The sequence below is a fragment of the Typopeltis vanoorti genome, chromosome 5, assembly GCF_054136105.1.
Source record: "Typopeltis vanoorti isolate ZY-2024b chromosome 5, IOZ_Tvanoo_1.0, whole genome shotgun sequence".
NCBI classification, from domain to species: Eukaryota; Metazoa; Arthropoda; class Arachnida; order Uropygi; family Thelyphonidae; genus Typopeltis; species Typopeltis vanoorti.
In genome coordinates, this window is record NC_143553.1 from 12,320,666 (window position 1) to 12,345,732 (window position 25,067).

Below are 25,067 nucleotides of genomic sequence, written 5' to 3' on the forward strand. Positions count from 1 at the left end.
TTGTAGTTAATGAAGAAGAAATATGAATTCATCATCAGCAGCCATTTTCTGTCCACTACTGAATGAAGGCATCCTCTATCTTGATCCTTTCCATGCCACTGAGGTTCATGCCATCTCTTTAATCTCATTCTCCCACTGTCTCCTGGTCTTTATGTAACTCTCATTCTACCTCTAGGATACAATGGCTATAATGTCTCTCACCCTAGATTATCTAACATTTGAGGAGGTTCTGGTCCAATTCCTCCTTGTTGACCAGGCTTCATAAAAGGGCAGCCTACTTAGGGAAAGGAAATACCTGAAAAAGAAGGCAGTCTCCCACTGCTGTGAAGAAGAAGAAAGTTCAGGAAGACAGGAAAGATACACCCCTAGCCCTCGAATACGCTAATAGCATTGGGGAGAGGGAGCAAGATAAAAAAGAGGAGGGGACCAGTCTACAGATAATATAACAGATGTACATTATGTGAAGTAAGACTTGGTTCAGCATCAGGTACCTTGGGTTTGACACTTCCGTGCTCACTAGGAATGAGCCCGAGTTTGAAATAGCCCATTATAAAATTATACAAAATATACAGAAGCTATATGAAGTAGGAAAATAACAAATGCATAAAAAGCAAAGAAGTAAAAACAGTATAATATAAAAAAAATTCTAAACATAACAATAAATGAAACTCCAGGATAAACCAAAAAATGTAACGAAAAGTTGAAAATATGGGATGAAGAAATTAAAGAAATAATCAAAAAAAAAAAAAAAAAAGTACAATACCAAAGGTAGTTAAGCAGTAAAAGATGCAATAGAATGCAAAAGAATGAGAACTATCTATGTATGAGAGACAACATAAAAAGACAGACTACATTCTAATTTAGAACACAATATTACATAAAACAAGATCCAGTGCATATGTTACCGCTAAAGTGCAGAAATCAGTTATTCTGCAGATTATCTAGGTATTGTGTAGATTAACTACGGTGATCCGTTAATGTGCGGAAAATTGTTTCATTTCTCAAATTACCTAGGTAATCTGCACATTACCTACTAGGCACTCGTTAAAGTGAAAATAAGATCTTTGCTGGAACAACAGCAACGTTTCTTATGTTTAAATTAAGATAATGTTATTTATTTATTTTTTGATATCTAAAGAATCAAGTTAATACAATCAAACAATCAACAAATTAGTTGATAGAATCAATCATCAATCAATTAATATAATACAAGGAATCAAACGGTTTAAAATATTATTACAATTAAGAAAAAAAACATATGATAAAATTATGTTTACTTATTAAAAAACCAAACTAAAAGTGGAGGGAGAGGGGGGAAGGCGTAGGGAAAGGAAATGAGAGAAACAAACTTTTGAACTTTAACGATACGGAAGCCGTTAATGTGCACATTACCTAGGTAAAATGCGGAAAACTCTTGATTCCGCACGTTAACGGAGCAAATCAGTTAATCTGCAGATTAGCTAGGTAATGTGCACATTAACAGTTTTCGCACTTTAGCGGTAACACATATAAAACTATGAGGCATCAAAGTACAGATAATAGTGAAATAAAAATGCAAGCAGTGAACTTAAAACAGCAGATTTTCTGAAATTTTATTCACAACTATGGAATGAAAATAATTATAAAACATCTAGCAAACAAATAAAGTTATAACAATCAACTTCATTCTAATTTAGAATACAATATTACATAAAACATGATCTAGTATACATAAACTGGCCTGGTTGGCCATGTGGTTAGCGTGTCCACTCTCCAGTCAAGAGGCTGCAGATTCAAATCCCACCATGAGCATGGATGTTTGTGATTGTCCTACAAAAACTCTATATAGAAAGGGAATCTGCAACCCTACCACTTATTCTAGCAGAAGACTTCACTTCCAAATAAACCCAGTGAAGTACGGGAGTGACCATACGGTGTCTACAGAAATCAAATGTGAAATGCTGTTAAACATCGTTTTAAGTTAACTTAAAACAGCAGATTTTCTAAAATTTTATTCAGAACTATGGAATGATAATAATTAAAAACATACAAACAGATAAAGTTATAACAATGAAAGAATTAGAAATTATACTGAAAGAAAATACAAAAAATGGAAAATCAGCATGAGAAGAGAACTTAAGATCAGAATTAAATAAACATGCAAGATAATGATTTAAAGCAAGACCTGTTATTTTTATAGTCTATTTCAACAGTACTCCTTCAAAAAAAAAAAAAAAAAAAAAAGAGCAATAATGATTCCAGTTTATAAAAATGACCCCTAAAAGATGAAAGCTGTGTAACTAGATAAAGACCTTCATAACTTTTTAAGGAATGCAGAGAACTAACCTGAGCTTCTGACCTTATGTCAAATCCTCACCTTCTAATGGGGCATCCTGCTACGAAGCAGCCACCTGGATAATGAAAGAATGGGCTGGGAATTGGCTTACACCAAAATATAATAAATCTACAACATGACAGACTTTCATGCTAACCCAGTTAAACAAGCCCCCTACCAGTGTTTTCATCAGAGAACCAGGCCAAGCAAAGAAAAGTCAAAAATTGGAACAGATTAATAAATGAAATAAAATAACTACATCAAAGTTATATTCTATTTAAGACAACATCAGAGAAACATTCTTTCATATAGATAGTTTTATTACAGTAAATTTAATATGTTATATTAGATTTAAGATACTGGATTATCTATGATCTTATTTATAATTACTCTTAGGGAGAAAGGTTAAGTGGATAGAATATGTGCCCTCCATAAGGAACGCATACATTCTACCCACTTAACCTTTCTCCCTAAGAGTTAATTATATTATGGAAGGCACATATTCTACCCACTTAACCTTTTTCCCTAAGAGTTAATTATAAATAGGACTATAGGTAATCCAAGATCTTAAATCTAATATAACAATTCTCATGTTAAATTAGGACATCATTTTTGCTGCAATAAAACTATCTGTATGAAAAAATTTTTCTCTGATGTTGTCTTTAATAGAATATAGCTTTGATGTGGTTATTTTATTTCATTTATTTATTTTAATTTTATTTTATTTTCACTAGCGGTCAGGCCAGTAGAATAACCATCGATCAAATCATTGTTTCTATAGAATACTGTGTGAAATGTAATTTAGCTCGTCTCTGTATACACATGTGTATACTCCAGAAGATGACCTTAATATAAGGTCGAAACGTCGGGAAATTAAAAATTATTATTTATAACACAGTTGTAGAGTCCATACTTTGTCTAAAATGAATGCTGATCACCGTGTAACACTAAAGGAAAGGGGAAAAAATAATCCTACTAATTTATGAAATTTATTAAAAGTTATGAAATTTTAAACATTAGATTTTTTTTTCTTACTCAGCCTTTATCTTAAGCAGTTAAGTATTATTAAGTATTACCTGATATTAAACCTCTTTCATCCTTTAGTTCATTAAGTAAGGTTTCTAAGGAATTTGCATCATCATAATGCCTACACATTCTTAGGTGATAAATATGTGCAATAAGAGAATCTATTACAGAAAATCCTGGTACTACTTCTTTAAACAAGTGTTCTGCAAGAGAGTTTGCATTAAATTAATAAAAAGAGTAAATATGTATATATATATATATATATATTGGATGCAAGAAAAGGTGAAATAATATGAAAGTGCATCATATCAGTTTTGTTTCAATAAAAGCTTTTTTTAATTTAAAAAAAAATATATTTCATATACAACTGCCTAAAAAGAAAAAGAAAGATCTACAACAAGTATGTACTTCCAACAATGAACTATGTAGTGAAACTTGGTGTCTGACAAAAAAAAAAAAAAAGCACCTAGAGAAAATGAAATCAATACAAAGAAACACAAAAAGAGGACATTTTGGGAACAATCCAGTTAGATAAAAAGAATAATACTTGGATAAGGAAGCAAACAAAGGTAATGGACATTGAATTAATAATAAAAGGCAACAAATGGTGCTGGCCAGGACATGAGAATGTATGGCAACAGAATGGACACCAAGAACTTGTTATCAGAAACTAAGTAAACCAATGGTAAGAAGGATGAGAAAACAAGATGTTACAGACATTTATGGTGGAGAGATGCATAAGATCAGCCAAAATGAAAGAAGCATGGAGAGGCATTCATCCAGCAGCAGACTGAAAAAAGCTGTTGATGATGATAACTTACAATTGAAATAGAATATAATACTTTAATAATCTATAAAGAAAGATAAACATCCATACTTCTTAACCTAAATTAACATCTACAGCGAAAAAAACTTTTAATTGCATTTCTAATAGCATATAAGTAGAAGCCATAAAAGTGTAAGTGGAAGACAAAGTAAATGCTGTGGATTTCTCAAAAAAAATATGGTGTCATGTATGTACTTATGTACAAGGCTTGCTTAAATATATGAGTTAAACAGCTTAAATATGAGTAGGGAACATGCCGTCGTAACTGACACAGCAGATGAAGATTGTGCGAATGTTCAGAGAGTGTGTGGAAGTGATAGCCAGGAAAAATGTTTGAATAACAATAAAGTGGGTGATAATGAGGTTAGCGAAGTTGACAGCAAACAATTGTTTGTGACTGGCGATAAAATAGTGAGAGTAAATGGTAGTGAAAAAAGATGCAAGATTTGAAAGCTGAGTGGTGAAGATGAAGCAAGAGATGAGGCGGATGCAGAGTGAAAATAAAAAGAGAATTGAAGACGTATGGAGTGAGGAAGACGAAAACAATGATGTCAGTATGAAAAGGGTAACAAAAGACCAGCAAGTGGATTTGTATGGCAATTTGATTATTAGAGGTGTGGTAAATGAGAAGATGCACAAGGTTTGTTTTCTAGGAGGTAAAATTAATAGAGTGACTGAGGCGTTGGATATGAGGAGTAAGCAGGAAAAGGAGTTGGTATTTGTAAGGGATTACAAATACCAACTTACAAAATTTTTGTTCATATGGAGTTGGTAGAGCAAATGGTCCAAGCCTACAATGTGCCTGTGAGCAGTTTGTTCATCATTTCTATAAGTGTGCCCCAAGCAATAGTGTCATCATTGCCTTAATCAAGAGGTTACGACATACCGGGTGTGTTTTGCTACAATGCAAAGGGAATTCGGGAAGATCATGAACTGTTAACACAAATGAAAATCAAGGGTATATGCTGGAGCAAGTGTTGCAGTCTCCAAAATGCAGTCACTATAGAGAATCATCATCATCAAATTCCTGCCATGTACCCTCAAGGGGTGAACAGGATATGATATAGAGAATCCTTAAGGAGCTTGATGCCTTTTCGTACATCATTCAGGTGGATCAGTGTTCAACAACATTAGATTATGCTGCATGGCCAATTTCTATTAAGATCTGTCTTTCCTCCATAATGTCTGGTTCTTACACAAAGTGCATTTTCATCTAAGCGGTCAGGTAAACAGATAAAGAACATCGAAGACAATTATGATGAAAAGTGGCATTAAATCTGATATTAAAATTGGACATATTAATCACAGCTCAACTTTATGCAGATAATGTTATACTCCTAAATAAATCCAGCACAAGTCTGTGCGAGAAAATGGAATAACTACTGTAATAAATTTGGTATGAAAATTAGCAATAAAAAGACAAAAACAATGAAAATAGGCGAAATACTGAAAACATCAATTGCATCCTAAATCTATAGATCATGTAAAATATTTAAGTTATTTAGACATATTTTTAGTGAAAATATCAAATGAATATAGAAACAGACAATAGAATTAGCAAAGCTGGTATTGTAGGACATCAACCAATTAAATTTATATATAGAATAAGAAAGAAATTAGTCAAAACACTTATCTAGCTGTATACATGTTCAAACTAATTTTAACTTATGGATCTGAGAGCAGGGTTAGAAATGAAACACTTGAATGGTCTCCAGTCTTAAATTTATATATAGAATAAGAAAGAAATTAGTCAAAACACTTATCTAGCTGTATACATGTTCAAACTAATTTTAACTTGTGGATCTGAGAGCAGGGTTAGAAATGAAACACTTGAATGGTCTCCAGTCTAAAGACTGGAGACCATAGATATTCAGAGAATGATAAGGGGAGTGAAAGGTGACACCAATGGCAGTATCATATTAAAAACAGGGATATTATGAAAGAATTTGACATTGCTAGCATTCAGGATGTGTGAGTAGAGCTAATCAAAAGTAGTATAGTTATTTAAAAAGAATGGGAAGGGAAAAGTTAGATAAACAAAGTGTTTTTTGCAGGATGGTAGGAAAAAGATCCAGAGGGAGCAAAAGGTCTAGGTCAGTGATGGCAAACCTATGACACGTGTGTCAGCACTGACACACTTGAGGGTTTCAGGTGACACACCTTGGATGTTGAAAAATATTGGTATTCTGATGAAAAAAACTGCGATAAATCGTGTAAGATTGCTCTCAGTTAAGGCGAAGGTAAGTTTCGGTTCATTGAACGAATTATATTTTATAGTTAGCCTATTTCTATTTTATTTTGTAGTTAGAGCAAAAGCTCTTCTAACAATTTTCTCTTCTACATACTCTTGTGAAACTCTATTTTCTGCCTTAAATAATATCAAATCGAAAGGGAGAAATAGATTAAGCAATGATTTGAGCGCTGCCTGTCTATACCCCTTCTATAAAGCAACTTTCTACCAGTAGTCAGCAACAGAAAAGTCATTAAATGTAATGTAAGTTTGTAATTTCACTTTATCACTTTATTAAATTAATTGTATAATATGAATTCATAGATTTTATATCAATGTCCTATTAAATAAATAGCCTAATATGATATAAGTCACCATCTATGATTATGTAGTTAAATTTATAATGCATGTATGCAAGTGGCACATCAACAATGTCAGTATTTAAAAAAAAAAAGATGTTTGACACATCTGGGTAAAAAGGTTCACCATCACTGGTCTAGGTGAATTAATAAGTAAGAAAGAAGTACCTTAGAAACATCATCCTCAAATTCCTGATATATACCCAGAAGGGGTATACAGGATAGGATAGCATTACATGAAAAATTACATCATTACTAACTTCCTACCTACAATTTCCCTCCAAATCAGTCTGTTACCTCCAACATTATCAGATCTTATTTCTATCTTCTAAGCACTTTTTACTGTATCAATCCACCTATATCTTGGTCTTCCTCTGGGTCTTTTTCCTGCCAACCTGGCAGAGAACACTTGTTTTACTAATCTTTCCTCTCTCATTCTGTTTAAGTGACCATACCACCTGAGATTAGCTCTGCTAACATATTCCTGGATGCTGACAATGTCAAGTTCTTTCTAAATATCCTCGTTTTTAATATGATATTGCCATTGATGCCATCTGTTCAGGCCCCTAATCTTTCTCAGAACTCTCATATCTGTGGTCAAATGTTTTATTTCTAACCCAACTGTCAGACCCATAAGCAAAAATTTTTTTCCTGCTAATATACACTGTCTTATATACAGCTAATTTAGTGTTTTGACTAATTTCTCTCATATTCTATATAAATTTATTCAGTTGACTTACTACCATACCAGCTTTGTTGATTCTGTTGTCTATTTCCATATTTAATTTATCAACTTCACCAAACATTGCACCTGAGTAGATGAAATGTTTTACTTGTTCTATAACTTCTCCATTCACAATGCAGTTGATATTTTCAATGTTTCTGCCTATTTTCATTGTCTTTGTGTTTTTAATGCTGACCTTCATACCATATCTATTACAACAGTTATTCACTTTAGTCAGGAATCTTGTAGACTTGTAGTGGATTTATTTAGAAGTATAACATCATCTGCATAGAGGAAAGAGCTGAGATTAACATCCCCAATTTCGATATCAGGTTTAATATACCACTTTCCTTTATAATGTGACCAATATAGATAATAACAGATGGGATAATGTACATAATATCTGACACCAGATTTAACATTAAGCCAATTAAACCTTCCTGTACTTTCTTCAATTCTAACTGCTAACTTATACCTCAAATAAAGACAAAGTATTGCTTGATTAATGCCCCATTGACACCATATAACTGTAGCATTTCGAATAGCTTCTCTCTTGGCACCATGTCATATGCCTTTTGTGCCGTCATCACTGCTTGTTTCATTTAGCAATTTTTCAAAGTAATTACTCCATAATTCAAGGATATCTTTTTCTCCTGTTTTCATGTCATCTTTATCATCTCTAATTCCTTTTACAGCACTCTATCCTCCATTTCTGAGCTTCTTCAACAACCTCCAGAATATATTGCTACCTTCTTGATATTTATTCTCTATGTTCTTACCGAAGTCCTCTCATGACTTTTGTTTAGCTAGTTTTACACAGTGTTTAGCTTACTTACATTTGTCTCTGTATTCTGTATGAGCACAAGCTGACTTATTTGCCAGGAACTTTTGATATGCTTTATTCTTTTTTTTCACTGCCTCTTTAATTTCCTGTGTCGAAAAGTTCCTGGCAAATAAGTCAGCTTGTGCTCTTACAGAATACAGAGACAAATGTTATTGTCAATATCCTTACAGACAACTTCACCACATGCTTCTCTGGCTGAATCAATCAGTGTTTTCTTCAGGGCTTGCCACTGAATCTTCAAGGTTTGGTTCCTGTTCTCAAACTCTTTCATTTTTTTGAATAATGTTTGTGTATTTTAGTCTACAGTTTACATCTGAGAGCTGCTCAACTTTTATTCGCTTTAAAACTTTTTTACATGTTCTTCTTTTCAATATGAAATTCAATTTTATCCTGCTCAAGACTAAATGGTCACTTCCAATTTCAAATCCTCTGTATGCTCTGGTGTCCTGCACCAGTAGGGAAACATCACTATAAACAATAACATAGTCAATGAGACTTTTCTTATTCCTTGCCTCTTCTCTCCATGTGTATTTGTGCACAATTTTATTTTGGAACATTGTGTTAGTAATAGCCAGTCCATGTCTTGAGCAGAAATCCAATAGGTATTTGCCATTATTACTAGATTTGCTCTTTTCTCCAAATTTTCCCAAAATAATTTTGCATGTCTAACAATCATTTCCTACTGTGCTATTTAGATCCCCAACAAGGACCAACTTTTCCATTTACATTGTGTCAGTTGCTTTCTCTAAAGCCCCAAAAAATTCCTCCACTTCTACTTTAGTAGAGCCTTCTGTGGGACCATAAACACAAATACGTTTCATTGTCCAATTCCCCATTCTCATTTTTGCCCACATCACTCTACTTGAGACTGCTTGCCATTTAAGATTAGCCTCGTATATGGTGTTTAATACGATGGCTACTCCTTTTCCTTGATTTCATTGCTTGAATATAACATTTTGTATTTATTGCTGAGAAAGATTTCACCGGTTTTTGCCTTTTTTTTTCAGTCACCCCTATTATGTCGATCTGGTACTTATCTAATTCCTCAGCTAGCTCCATTTCTTTGCCATTCAGGCTTCTTATGTTGACAGTACCGATCTTGAACTCCAGTGATGTTGAGTTGTGGTGGGTTTTAGGATTTGATACAGTAGCTGACTTTTCACTCTTTGCCCTGGTTCCCTAGGAAGTTAATAATGATGTAAGTTTTCCATGTAGTACTATCATAATATCCTGTACACCCTCTGAGGTACATGTCTGAAATTTGATGATAACAATGATATATATACACTGCTTGCAAAGAATTTTACGGACAACACCCATGGGCAAGGTCCATGATGCCATGTAATAAGTCAAGAAATATAAACACGTTAAGACAAGAATATTTTAATATATGCCAAATATTTCAGTCTGAAATTAACAGACTATTCTCAGTGGCTTGATAGGAACAGTTTTTACAAGGTGGAATACAAACAATTGATCATTCAAAAGTAGATCGAGCCATGTGATGTTACATTTCTAAGCACTAAGGAGAGGTAAATTTCATCTGAGTGATGAATAAATTATAAGTATTAATTCAAAATTTCATATAGTAATCTTAATTTATAAATTCAATTAGAGATAATATTAGACTAATGTAGGAATTAGAAGGTCTCAATTAAAAACCTAGTGTGTTATCCGGATTAAACTTTCTGATATTTTTGACAAGGATAGGCAAACATTTAGATTCAAGTTAGGGAGTTAAAGTAAGGCCTCAGCACTCTCTTTGAATAGGCATTCAAATTTATAGCGACATCTGTGTAGAAGGAGAGTCTTGGACCAGAGAATGTTGTGGCTTGTCTCTAGCAAACTTTTATTTGAAACATCTAGAAGGCATCCTTTTTTCATCTATATACTCTCAACCATCCTTTTGGGTTAGAGATACAGACAACATTTTTTCAATGTGGCCTCACAACAGAGATTCCTTACCTTCCTTTTTAGCCAAAATCAATTCTCTACACCCTTGTATTAGTTTACCATGGAGATTGAAAAAGACAAGTTTTTTTTTAGACATCCTTCTTGTCCGCTCACCTTCAGGAATTCTGACAAAAACAGTTTACAGAAAACCCACTTTTACTGTACGTTACATTCTCAAACAATCCGCCCATCATCCTTATCAAAAAACAGGATTTATAAAATGTTTAATTCGATGAGCTAGAACTAATTGCTCAACTCCCCACGAATTACAGAAAGAACTTTCAACTATCAAACGTCACATGAAATTAAATAGCTTCTCCGAAAAGACTACACAACATCTGTTCGATTCCTGCAATCCTATCCAGAACAACAAAGAATAAAATACGTCGAGTTCCAATTCCATATATTTCCTGAATCTCAGAACCAATTTCAAGAATTCTGAAGAAATATGATTTAACAGCCACTTATATCCCTATTAACAAAATATCCACATATTTCCCATCTTCTAAAGATAAACGCTCAACTATGTCACTGCCTGGTGTATATCAAGTTCCTTGTAACTGCAATCTGTTGTACTTTGGACAAACCGGATGCTCTATAGAAAAAAGAATACAAGAACATCAATCGTACATTCTTCACAACAAATCCAATAAGTCTGGATTGGTGCAGGATGGGATAGAGGACAAGCCAATCCAGAATAGAGACTGCAATATGCAAACTCCACATTACCTGAGCCAACATGCTCAGGTAATGTGCAGCATTGTCTTCAGTAGTGCAGAGCATGTACAGTGCAATGTGGAAGCTTGGAAAGATGTATTATGGAGCAGCAAATTATTCTACACCCTCTACCAAGCAGATTGACAGGTGTGGCAGATGCCTAGTGAACGTCTCTTACCAGAGTGCGTAACCCCAACTATGAAATTTGTAGTTGGCAGTGTGATGCTATTTTTCCAGGTTTGCATTAATACCTCTGTTTTTGGTGCCACAAACAGTGAAATCCGAGAGGTATCTGAACATTCTGGACAATGTAATGCTTCTTACACAAATAATGAGAATTGAACTTAGGCCTTTTCCAATCAAAGGATGCAGTACACTGCCATTCTTCCAATTGCGCTACTGGGATGCTTAACAACAAGAAATGTTCAAATAGGAGATAAAAAAGTTTTAGGTGGCCACATTGATTAATAATTCAGAAGGCCTAGTCAAAAGATTTTATTGCAGATAATTGAAGAAAAGTTTATAGTACCTATAAATAAGTAAGGGGTGCTTAAGGGTCAAAGCTGTATAACTGAGAGGAGACCTCCACATAGCCTTTAAAGGAATGCAGAGAACCGACCAGGGCTTCTGACCTAATGTCCAATCCTCACCTTCTCGTGGTGCACCCTGTTGGGTATCTACTTTGATACTGAACGAACGAGGATGGGCTGGCAATTTGGGATTTAGCCGACCAAATTGTATTCTTATTGGTTAAACCAAAATAAAAAATGATGGTACAACATGACAAAATTTCATGCCGGCTGGGGCGTCGCCCGGTTAAACAAGGCCCCCGTTGTTTTCGCCAGGGAACCAGGGCGAACAGCGAAAAGTCAGCTACTGGAACAAATCTGAAAACAAACCCCAACTCAACATCACCAGAGTTAAAGATCGGTACTATCAATGTAAGAAGCCTGAATGGCAAAGAAAGGGAGCTAGCTGAGGAATTAGATAAGTACCAGATCGACATAATAGGGTTGACTGAAACAAAAAAGACCAAAACTGGTGAGATCTTTCTGAGCAATAAATACAAAATGTTATATTCAGGCAATAACAATCAAGGAAAAGAAGGAGTAGCCATAGTATTCAACACAAAATACGAGGCTAATCTTCTTGAATGGCAGTCAGTCTCAAGTAGAGTAATGTGGGCAAATATGAGAATGGGGAACTGGACAATGAGACTTATTTGTGCCTATGGTCCCACAGAAGGTTCTACTAAGGTAGAAGTGGAGGAATTTTTTGAGGCTTTAGAAAAAGCAACTGACACAATGAAAAAGGAAAAGTTGGTCCTTGTTGGGGATCTAAATAGTAGAGTAGGAAATGATTGTGAGACATACAAAAATATTTTGGGAAAATTTGGAGAAAAGAGCAAAGCTAATAATAATGGCAAATATCTGTTGGATTTCTGCTCAGGACATGGACTGGTTATTACTAACACCATGTTCCAACATAAAAATGTGCACAAATTCACATGGAGAGAAGAGGCTAGGAATAAGAAAAGTCTCATTGACTATGTTATTGTTGATAGTGATGTTTTCTCCCTGGTGCAGGACACCAGAGTGTACAGAGGATTTGAAATTGGAAGTGATCACTATTTAGTCTTGAGCAGGATAAAATTGAATTTCATATTGAAAAGAATAACATGTAAGAAAGTTTTAAAGCGAATAAAAGTTGAGCAGCTTTCAGATGTAAACTGTAGACTAAAATACAGAAATATTATTGAAAAGAAAATGAAAGAGTTTGAAAACAGGAATCAAACCTTGGAGATTCAGTGGCAAACTCTGAAGGAAACATTGATTGATTCTGCCAGAGAGGCATGTGGTGAGGTTGTGTGCAAAGATAAAAAAATCAGAACTCCCTGGTGGACACAGGAAGTTAAAGAGGCAGTGAAGGAAAAGAAGAAAGCATATCAAAAGTTCCTGGCAAATAAGTCAGCTTTTACTCTTACAGAATACAGAGACAAATGTAAGAAAGCTAAACAGTGTGTAAAACTAGCTAAACAAAAGTCATGGGAGGACTTTGGCAAGAATATAGAAAATAAATATCAAGAAGGTGGCAAAATATTCTGGAGGTTGTTGAAGAAGCTTAGGAATGGAGGAAAGAGTGCTGTAAAAGGAATTAGAGATGATAAAGGTGAAATGAAAACAGGAGAAAAAGATATCCTTGAAGTATGGAGTAATTACTTTGAAAAACTGCTAAATGAAACAAGCAGTGATGACAGCACAGTGATAAAAAACACTGACCAGGCATGCAGTCAGGAATACATATCCATACTTGAAGTAGAAAAAGCCATCAAAGGCTTGAAATATGGAAAGGCAGCAGGAGTAGATGATATTCGACCAGAAATGCTGAAGTATGGTGGTATAAGAGTCTTACAGTGGCTGCACTGCATAGTTCAGAAAGCCTGGACAGAGGGACGAATTCCCGATGATTGGAGTAGAGCTCTCATAGTACCCATATATAAAAAGGGAAATAAAACTGAATGTGAGAATTACAGAGGTATTTCCCTACTGAGTGTTCCTGGCAAGATCTATGCAAGTATACTTGAGAAACGGTTGAGAAGAATTGTGGAAGAAAAGCTTGGTGAAGAACAAGCTGGATTCAGGCCAAACAGAGGCTGTCATGATCAGATCTTCACTTTACGACAAATAGTCGAGAAAGCATGGGAATATAACAAAGATCTGTATTTAAGTTTTGTCGATTTGGAAAAGGCATATGACAAGGTGCCAAGAGAGAAGCTATTCAATACGCTGCAGTTATATGGTGTCAATGGGGCATTATATCAAGCAATACTTAGTCTTTATTTGAGTTGTGAGTCAGCAGTTAGAATTGAAGGAAGTACAGGAAGATGGTTTAATGTTAAATCTGGTGTGAGACAAGGATGTACATTATCCCCTCTGTTATTCATTATCTATATGGATCACATTATGAAGGAATGTGGTATTAAACCTGATATCAAAATTGGAGATGTTAATGTCAGCTCTTTGCTTTATGCGGATGATGTTATACTTCTAAGCAAATCCGCTACAAGTCTGCAAGATTCTCTGACTAAATTGAAAAGCTGTTGTAATAGATATGGTATGAAGGTCAGCAATAAAAAGACAAAGACAATGAAAATAGGCAGAATCATTGAAAATGTCAACTGTGTTGTGAATGGAGAACCTGTGGAACAAGTAAAACATTTCAGCTACTTAGGCACAATTTTTACTGAAGATGGTAAACTAAATATAGAAATAGACAACAGAATCAGCAAAGCTGGTATCGTGGGAAGTCAATTGAATAAATTCATATGGAATAAGAAAGAAATTAGTCGGAACACTAAATTAGCTGTATACAAGACTGTGTTCAAACCAATTTTAACTTATGGATCTGAGAGCTGGGTCAGAAGTAAAACACTTGACCAAAGACTAGAGACCGCAGATATGAGAGTCCTGAGAAAGATTAGAGGCGTGAACAGATGGCATCAATGGCAATATCATATTAAAAATGAGGATATTAGGAAAGAACTTGACATTGTCAGCATCCAGGAATGCGTTAGCAGAGCTAATCTCAGATGGTATGGTCACTTAAATAGAATGGGAGAGGAAAGATTAGCAAAACAAGTGTTCTCTGCCAGGTTGGCAGGAAAACGACCCAGAGGAAGACCAAGATATAGGTGGATTGATACGGTACAAAGTGCCTTAGACGATAGAAATATAAGATCTGATAATGTTGGAGTCTTGACAAGTAACAGACTGATTTGGAGGAAAATTGTAGATAGGAAGTTAGTAATGATGTAATTTTTTCATGTAGTACTGTCATATCCTGTACACCCCTTGAGGGTACATGGCAGGAATTTGATGATGATGATGATGATAAATAAGTAAGGAAATAAAACTGAATGAAAAAATTGAAAAAAAAAAAGTCCATAATGAGTGTTTCAGGTGAAATTCTCGCAAGCATAATTTCTACTTGGAATAATTTGCAAAGAGGCTATGAAACATTGTGAAACAGAAACATAGAAGAACAAATGAGAGTTGTCAGGATGCATTTTTACATTAATACAGTCAAGAATTATAAAAACATGACAAAGTTCTCAACTTAATTTTTGTTAAACTGAACTAGGCATAACATAAGATGTCAACAGAAATGCTCCTCAAAACACTAAATTATATGATTTTGGTTTAACTAGACATTGTATACAGAGCAATGAATAACTTATATTTAAGTCAGTTTTTCTGTGGGCTTGCATAAAAAATGAAAACAAACAACATAATTTCTTGTCAAAAATAATATATTCACTCAGAAATTAAAGATATTCATGAACATGGTTTCAAGCAAAATCTATAATGATGAATAATTTTTTTCTTATTCATCATAATGGGTAACAATATGAAGGAAATTGGAATTAAAAATAATATCAAAATCAGGGATAATCAACTCATATCTTGTTTGATGGTGGTGATACTGCTAAATAAATTCACTTCAGGTATTCAGCACTGATGAATTTTTACACCTGAATAACTAATGTGATAAATTCTGTATGAAAACTCAGAGAAATATGAAAAACATCAGTAGCATTCTCAACAGATTGTTATCTGTTGAGATTGCCAATGATAAATTATTATTACGTGACACCTCCAGGGACTCCGAAGACTCATCAAGTGAGGACATCCACTCTACAACTCTCTGTCTCCAACACTCAATCCAACAACCACAACTACACCAACGGCATCTACTGCCCGTCACCAATAGTATTTTCAGACAATTACAAACATCCATGCCCATAGTGGGATTTGAACCCGCAGACTTTTGAGTGGAGAGCAAATATGCTAACTATTCGGCCAACCAGGCCGGCATTTTTCAACTGTTTTAAAAAAAAGCATTTCAACTCTTTAGGTGCAACTTTTAGTTAGGAAAATAATATGGAAATAATTAACACAAAAAGCACAACTGATATGCATGGAGACCAGCTTAATAAAGTTGAGTATTAGAGAAATTAGCCAAAGCAACAAACTAGCAGTATACAATACAGTATTAAACCCAATAGAAAAAAAGCACTCTCACACCCACACATGTATATATATACAAATTCGCACTCATGTTCATAAACACTATAGCACCTGCTGTACTCACGTTTTTTTTTTTATAATCATCATCAATTTCCTGATATGAAATCCCACAAGTCACTATGACAGCACTACATGATTAAGTTTACATTATTATTAATCTCTTATGAACAATTTTCCTCCAAATCAATCTATTACTGTGAGTACTCAATATTATCATATCTAACATTCCATGCTTCTAAGGCACTTCTGACCGAATCAGTCCAACTAGACCAGTGTTTCTCAAAGTGTGGTACGCGTATCCCCGAGGGTACGTGAAAGGTCTTCAGGGGATCCGTGGCAATTTTCGGCTATGCATCATTAACGCATGGAATAAAATTTAATGTATACATGAAGTTCGAGATCGTAAAACGTTCCTATTGTATCACTGAATAAGGTACAGAGACATCTGCAGGCTGTGTAATATGTTTCTCAACAAACAGCAATTAGAGAGAACTGGGATAAAAACAGCACTAACTAATGAATCACATGTCCCCTCCCACAAGACTCAAGCAAAACCATATGTTGCACCAGCAACATATGGTTTTGTTTGAGTGAACGTGTTAAAACTAAGATATATATAGTGAATGTGTTTGAGATATTATATAAGGGATTCGGTTGAAGAGCATTAGCATTTCAACTCAACTGTCGGCTTGCCTTTGTCATTTAGTAGCGTGATCTTTTGTTAATACCGCACCAATCATATGAACGTCTTCACAGCTGCTTTATCTCTACTGGCCTACCATTGCTGTCTGTTTCAAGCTCTGCTTTCACTAGCCATTTGTTGAAGGACTGTTCGTTAAATACGGTAATTTTTTTAGCTTTCAAATTCTTAAGTATGGATCATTGGTTAAAGACTGGATTTTTAAAATGCACAAAAGAGAGAAACATAGCAGATACAAGTAGCTGTCAGCAACAAGAAAACGTTGATATTGTATCTGGATCAAGTGAAATTGATAAGGGTGTGTCGTCTGACATCTATAAAGAACCAACTAGGAAGAAGATGAGAAAACTTTGTAAGTACTATATAAATTACTTGAAATGTGGATTTTCATGGATGGGAAATGAAGAGGAACCTATTCCATTATGTGTAATTTGCAGTGAAACTTTAAAAAATGAAAGCATGAAACCATCTAATTTAAATCACCATTTTGAATCGAAACATAATGAATACAAGGACAAACCTGTCTAATTTTTTCAAAATAAACTAAAAAATTTAAAAGAATCTCAAAAAGTGATGTCGTGTCAGGAGGTGAAATTATGAAGGCGTTAGAAGCTTCATATCATGCGTTGCTATTAATAGTAAAAAGTGGTGCAGCGGAAATAATTGGTGAAACTTTGGTCAAGCCTGCAGCAAAATTAATAGCAGAAATTATGATCGGAGATAATGCAAAAAGATCTTTTGATCGGATTTGCCTTTCAAATAATACTGTTCATCGAAGAATCATTGAAATGGCTGAAAATATAAAACAAACATTGTTATCTGATATACGTAAGAGTTATTATGCATTGCAGGTAGATGAATCCACTGACATTGCAAATCTTCTAGGTATGAAAAAAATCAAAAAATTCATGACGACCTTTTATATCGCCAAACCTTGCCAGAACAGCAGGAGAAGAAATATTCAACAGTATAAATACCTTTATGCATCAAAACAAGTTTGATAAGAAAATTTGTGTTGGAATAAGCACAGACGGAGTGAAATCCATGGTCAGATCTAAAAAAAGGGCTTGTTTCAAGGATTCAAGCTGTTGCATCAGATGCAAATTGACAAACTGCTGCATACACAGGGAGGCTTTGGCTAAACGTATGATGTCTACAGACCTAAGAAAAGTTCTTGATGAAGCTGTAAAAATTATAAATTATATTAAACGCCATCCTCTAAACGCCAGACTTTTCTCTTAACTTTGCAAAGAAATGGTAAGCAACTATACATAACTGCTTTTCCATACTGATGTTCGTTGGCTTTCTCGTGAAAAAGTTCTTACTTGTTTATTTCAACTTCGGAATGAACTGCAAGTTTTTCTTGATGAAAAGTTTAAATTGAAAAAACATTTACATAACTGGAAATGGTTCAGTCAATTAGCATACCTGGCAGATATATTTACTGTATTTAAATAGTCTTAATTTATCTTTACAAGGCAAGGAAATTTCTATATTTGTTGTCTGAGATAAAGTGAACGCCACGTTGGCAAAAATGAAGTTATGGCAAAAGCGGGTTGGTAATGGAGAATTTGATGCGTTTCCATCTCTTCATGAATTGCTCGCAAGTTCAAATGAACAAATTGATGATGTGAAAATTACTATCATGCAGCATTTACAAAGCTTACAAATGAATCTAGAAAAGTATTTCCGTGAATTGGACATTAATATTTAGATACCCTTTCAATATCAACAAATCTATGCCAAAGGGTCTATCGTCAATAGAAGAACAACAACTTTTAGAACTAGCTTCTGATGGTTTCCTAAAAAATAAATACAATGAGAATACGTTATCACCATTTTGGCTACAAATACAGAATGAATTTCCTGAATTAACAGATAAAGCTCTAAGGTTCATTTTTCTATTTCCAAGTTCATATCTGTGCAAAGTTGGATTTTCAGCCCTTGTAGATATTAAAACGAAGAAGAGGAATCGCATTATAGATGTCGAACCACATCTGAGATTGAAATTAACAACTATAGAGCCAAATTTTGCTGAAATTTTATCTCACCATAAGCAATTTCACTCCTCTCATTGATGATAAATTATTTCGAGTAAGTAAAAATTTATAGTATCTTTATAAAGTTTGTTCTATTAAAAATAAATCATATTTTTTGTTTACATGTACATCTAAATTCAAATAAAATAGACATTTACTACGAAATATATTTTATTTATTTATTATTTTGATAAGGGGGTACTTGGTAATAATGAAAATTTAAGAAGGGGTACGCGGATGTCTGAAGTTTGAGAAACACTGACCTAGACCTTGGTCTTCTTTTGGGTCTCTTATCTGCCCTCTTGGCATCAAACACCTGTTGTGCTAACCTTTCTTCACCCATTCTATTTAATTGGTCGTACCACCTTAGATCTACTGACACATTCTTGAATGCTAACAATATCAAGTTCCTTTCTAATATCTTCATTTTTAATATGATTCTGCCATTGATATCATCTGTTCACTCCCCTAATTTCTCTCAAAACCCTCATATCTGTGGTCTCTAGTCTTTGATCAAGTGCTTTATTTCCAACCCAACTCTCAGATCCATAACTTAAAATTGGTTTGAACACTGACTTGTATACTGCTAGTTTGGTGTTCTGGCTAATTTCTCTCTTATTCCATGTAAATTTATTCAGCTGGCTACCCACCATACCAGCTTTGCTTATTCTGATGTCTATTTCCAGATTTAACTTGTCATTCTTACTAAAACCTGTTCCTATTAAATAGCTGAAATATTTGACTTGCTCTATAGGATCTCCATTCAGAATGCAGCTGAGGGTTTTCTATACTTCAGCCTATTTTCACAGTTTTGGTCTTTTTATTGCTGATTTTCATGCCAAATTTGTTACAGCTATTATTCAATTTAGTTAATGAATCCTGGAGACTAGCATTAGATGTGTTTAGGAGTACATCTACATAAAGCAAAGAGTTAAGTTTGACATCTCCAATTCTAATATCAGACTTGATGCCACTTTGATGAATAAGAGTAGAGATAATTTGCATCCTTGTACTGTACCCCCTGATTTCACATCACACTGTCTTCCTGTATTACCTTTGAAAAGCTTTTCTCTGGGAACCTTGTTATATGCCTTTTCCAGATCTACAAAACTTAAATACAGATCCTTGTCATATTCCCATAATTTCTCAACTATTTGTCTTAAAGTGAAAATCTGATCGCAGCCTGAACCTAGCTTGTTCTTCAAGTTTTTCTTCCACAATCTTTCTCAACCTCTTTTCAAGTATGCGTGTAGAAATCTTACCCAGACCACTTTCTCATATTCAGTTTTATTCCCTTTTTTCATTGATGGGTACTATGAGAGCTCTACTCCAATCATTGGGAATTCGACTGTCTGACCAGGCCCTCTGAATTATGCAGTGCAGCCACTGCAAAACATTTATACCTCCATAATTCATTCAGCATTTCTGGCCAAATATCATCTTCTTCAGTTGCCTCTTGTTAGAACATAGTTCTTATTTAAATTATCTGTTTTTTATTATCTTAATTAATTGTTGGTTGATTACTAATCCAAATATAGAGAAATTTATATTATCCTGTGCCACCCTATATTCAGATTAGTCTATATAATATAGTGGAATCAATCATCAACTAACTTTAGCAATCTCACTTTTCTACAGGCCGAGTTTAAAATTAATATTTAAGGCTTCCACAAGGTCCGATAAACTTTATGAGCGGTGCAATGAAGAAAAATCAGGCAAACAACAAATTGAATCCAATAAAACAAACATTTAATACAGGGTTACAGAACATGTACATTTAAGTAGAACTTTAAAAACAAGATAATGCAAATCAGCTTAGTCCAAATACTCATAACAAACAAAACATTAGGCATTGCACATTCAGCTGTCAATACTATATTCATCCGAATAATTGAAGATGGTCCACACAGTTCAATGTTACAGAATCTCACAGTAATTATTCTTGAAGTAGAATTCTCTAATTCTCTCTTAGTCAACTAACACTTAATTTAATTATGAGGCAGTTATCACTTCAAGGGGGAAACACTTTAAAGCTCCATACTTCGGCTATTTTTAGTAGAACAGCACAGTTAATGTTAAGATATATCGGGCGGAGCTAACTCTTATTTCTTCACGCTGAAATACAAAAAAATGGACTGCTCTTACCGGGTTACATCCTTTGCACATTGGATTCACTATAGGCACACTTAAAATTGAAGTTAACTATCACTTTGAAGTAACACTATTCAAAAGGAATCTTCACTATATAACTGAAATATTAAACAGAGCTTCACAAGTCTTGACGCACTCATTTCAGGTAATCTACTTATTCCTTATTTTCTTCTACGCATTAATTTCAGCTTTGCACTATTCTTCCTCAAAACAATTGGAATTCGTCATAATTTTAGAATTCCGTAGAAATATTCCTAATTGCCTATTAATTTTCCGGTCCTCTTAATTTATTTATGGTATTTCCAAATTCCCTTTACTGCCACCAGTTACTCACTCCGTGCTGTCCTGAATGCTTCTCTTCTGTTTACTTTCGTTTTCCAATAAAATACCTTCATTCTTCCAGCCAAAATCCAGTTCTAGCTAGTTCAGCTTATGTCAACTTCTTCTCCCTTCGAATACCGTAGCTCACGCTCCACGCTCTATCTAAAATTAACTCCGTTTCCTTGACAACAGCCAATCAAATCCAATCAAAAGAATTACATAAAATTACTTTCTCTTTCAGTAATGATAAATAAAAAAAAATATCATAGTTCACATAGGGTACATTAAACTTACATATATGCATTCTCTTTCAGAAATACAAATAAAGAAATAATCCATAATTCATATAAATCACATTCAATCATAATAAACACAAATTCTATAACATACATGCACAGCTTCTTATATTATTATATAATAAAATAAATTAAAAGAATAATATTTTTATACAGAGCCTTTTTATTACCATTACATTATTTGTTTATTAAATAATAATAAACAAAATTCAAGGCAATTATATGAATAACACACTATAAGCAAGAGACAAACAATAAATAATATTTACAAGTCTTGCCTTTGACATGGAGGATTATGTTGGATTCTGAAAGAAGTATTAACAATTTTCATTTCTCTTCATTTAGAATCCAACAGTTTCTATCTTCAGTTCTTCTGATGTTAGGTTTATTCTTCCTCTTCCAGATGTTGAGTTGGAGCTTGTTCCAGTAGCTGACTTTTCGCTGTTCACCCTGATTCCCTGATGAAAACAGCAGGGGTCTTGTTTGACCAGGCAATGCCTCAATCAGCATAAAATCTCATCATGTTGTGCCATCATATGCATTTGCTGTTTAAGCCATAGATAGTACAATTTGTTCGCCTAAGTCCCAAATTGCCAACCTATCCTCATTTGTTCAATACCCAGTAGATACTTACTAAAAGGGCACACCAAGTGAAGGCGAGGATTGGACATATAAGTCAGAAGCCCCAGTTGGTCCTCCACATTCTTGAAAGGTGATGTGACGGTCTCATCCCAGTTATTTGGCTTTGATCCTTTAGCAACCCTTCCATGATACCATGTGTCATTCACGGTACCATACATCAGGTATCATGTAGGAACAATACCATGTATCATTTCCACTCAAATGTGTGCTCACTGTTATGTAATATAGCTCAGGAAAATCTTTATCACACTTCAATGATTTTTATGACTGGTTTCTGGTTTCCTGGTTCCAAGTATTGTCTTAATCATTGTATTTCTTGTACAATTTCCTTTTAGTTGCACATTTTCTGAGGCACATAGCTTACTGGGTTTCTGGCTTTGGAGAACGATTCTGATTTCTCAATTCATATTGCAGGAATGGTCTCCATTATGAAGAGGAGAGCAAATTCATGGATTTTTTTCAATTGTAGTAACTGAATTACTATTATTGCTAGATACCAATTTTCATTTCAGCAATTACTAGATTAGGGATGACATGTTTAACTGCGCAACATTAACTTCTTGTTTTTGAGTTAGATACAACTGTTAGTTTACAATTCCTTCCTTCACTGAATAATTTTGGAAATTCACTTTAAGGGTCAAAGCTGTATAACTGAGAGGCGACCTCAACATAGCCTTTAAAGGAATGCGGAGAACCGACCAGGGCTTCTGACCTAATGTCCAATCCTCACCTTCTCGTGGTGCACCCTGTTGGGTATCTACTTTGATACTGAACGAACGAGGATGGGCTGGCAATTTGGGATTTAGCCGACCAATTGTATTCTTATTGGTTAAACCAAAATAACAAATGATGGTACAACATGACAAAATTTCACGCCGGTTGGGGCATCGCCCGGTTAAACAAGGCCCCCGTTGTTTTCGCCAGGGAACCAGGGCAAACAGCGAAAAGTCAGCTACTGGAACAAATCTGAAAACAAACCCCAACCCAACATCACCAGAGTTAAAGATCGGTACTATCAACGTAAGAAGCCTGAATGGCAAAGAAATGGAGCTAGCTGAGGAATTAGATAAGTACCAGATCGACATAATAGGGGTGACTGAAACAAAAAAGACCAAAACTGGTGAGATCTTTCTGAGCAATAAATACAAAATGTTATATTCAGGCAATGACAATCAAGGAAAAGAAGGAGTAGCCATAGTATTCAACACAAAATACGAGGCTAATCTTCTTGAATGGCAGTCAGTCTCAAGTAGAGTAATGTGGGCAAATATGAGAAAGGGGAACTGGACAATGAGACTTATTTGTGCCTATGGTCCCACAGAAGGTTCTACTAAGGTAGAAGTGGAGGAATTTTTTCACGCTTTAGAAAAAGCAACTGACACAATGAAAAAGGAAAAGTTGGTCCTTGTTGAGGATCTAAATAGCAGAGTAGGAAATGATTGTGAGACATACAAAAATATTTTGGGAAAATTTGGTGAAAAGAGCAAAGCTAATAATAATGGCAAATATCTGTTGGATTTCTGCTCAGGACATGGACTGGTTATTACTAACACCATGTTCCAACATAAAAATGTGCACAAATTCACATGGAGAGAAGAGGCTAGGAATAAGAAAAGTCTCATTGACTATGTTATTGTTGACAGTGATATTTTCACCCTAGTGCAGGACACCAGAGTGTACAGAGGATTTGAAATTGGAAGTGATCACTATTTAGACTTGAGCAGGATAAATGCTCAAGAAAGTTTTAAAGCGAATAAAAGTTGAGCAGCTCTCAGATGTGAACAGTAGACTAAAATACACAAAGATTATTGAAAAGAAAATGAAAGAGTTTGAGAACAGGAATCAAACCTTGGAGATTCAGTGGCAAACTCTGAAGAAAACATTGATTGATACTGCCAGAGAGGCATGTGGTGAGGTTGTGTGCAAGGATAAAAAAATCAGAACTCCCTGGTGGACACAGGAAGTTAAAGAGGCAGTGAAGGAAAAGAAGAAAGCATATCAAAAGTTCCTGGCAAATAAGTCAGCTTTTACTCTTACAGAATACAGAGACAAATGTAAGAGAGCTAAACAGTGTGAAAAACTAGCTAAACAAAAGTCATGGGAGGACTTTGGCAAGAATATAGAAAATAAATATCAAGAAGGTGGCAAAATATTCTGGAGGTTGTTGAAGAAGCTTAGGAATGGAGGAAAGAGTGCTGTGAAAGGAGTTAGAGATGATAAAGGTGACATGAAAACAGGAGAAAAAGATATCCTTGAAGTATGGAGTAATTACTTTGAAAAACTGCTAAATGAAACAAGCAGTGATAACAGCACAGTGATAAAAAACACTGACCAGGCATGCAGTCAGGAATACATATCCATACTTGAAGTAGAAAAAGACATCAAAGGCTTGAAATGTGGAAAGGCAGCAGGAGTAGATGATATTCGACCAGAAATGCTCAAGTATGGAGGTATAAAAGTCTTACAGTGGCTGCACTGCATAGTTCAGAAAGCCCAGACAGAGGGACGAATTCCCGATGATTGGAGTAGAGCTCTCATCGTACCCATATATAAAAAGGGAAATAAAACTGAATGTGAGAATTACAGAGGTATTTCCCTACTGAGTGTTCCTGGCAAGATCTATGCAAGGATACTTGAGAAACGGTTGAGAAGAATTGTGAAAGAAAAGCTTGGTGAAGAACAAGCTGGATTCTGGCCAAATAGAGGCTGTCAGGATAAGATCTTCACTTTACGACAAATAGTCTAGAAATCATGGGAATATAACAAAGATCTGTATTTAAGTTTTGTCGATTTGGAAAAGGCATATGACAAGGTGCCAAGAGAGAAGCTATTCAATCC

General features: G+C 34.7%; 1 protein-coding gene across 2 annotated transcripts in view; it reads right to left on the minus strand.

The window, feature by feature from the left end:
• LOC150106226 (gamma-tubulin complex component 6-like) overlaps nt 1-25,067 on the minus strand; it is a 909,633-nt gene that overhangs the window by 847,781 nt on the left and 36,785 nt on the right. Inside the window, exon 3 of one of the 2 annotated variants that reach the window (XM_090392252.1) lies at nt 3,391-3,543. The exons of the other annotated variant lie outside the window; for it this stretch is intronic. Coding sequence (XP_090248378.1) covers nt 3,391-3,543 — 153 coding nt within the window. The remainder of the gene's footprint in view (nt 1-3,390; nt 3,544-25,067) is intronic. 2 annotated transcript variants of the gene reach the window in all.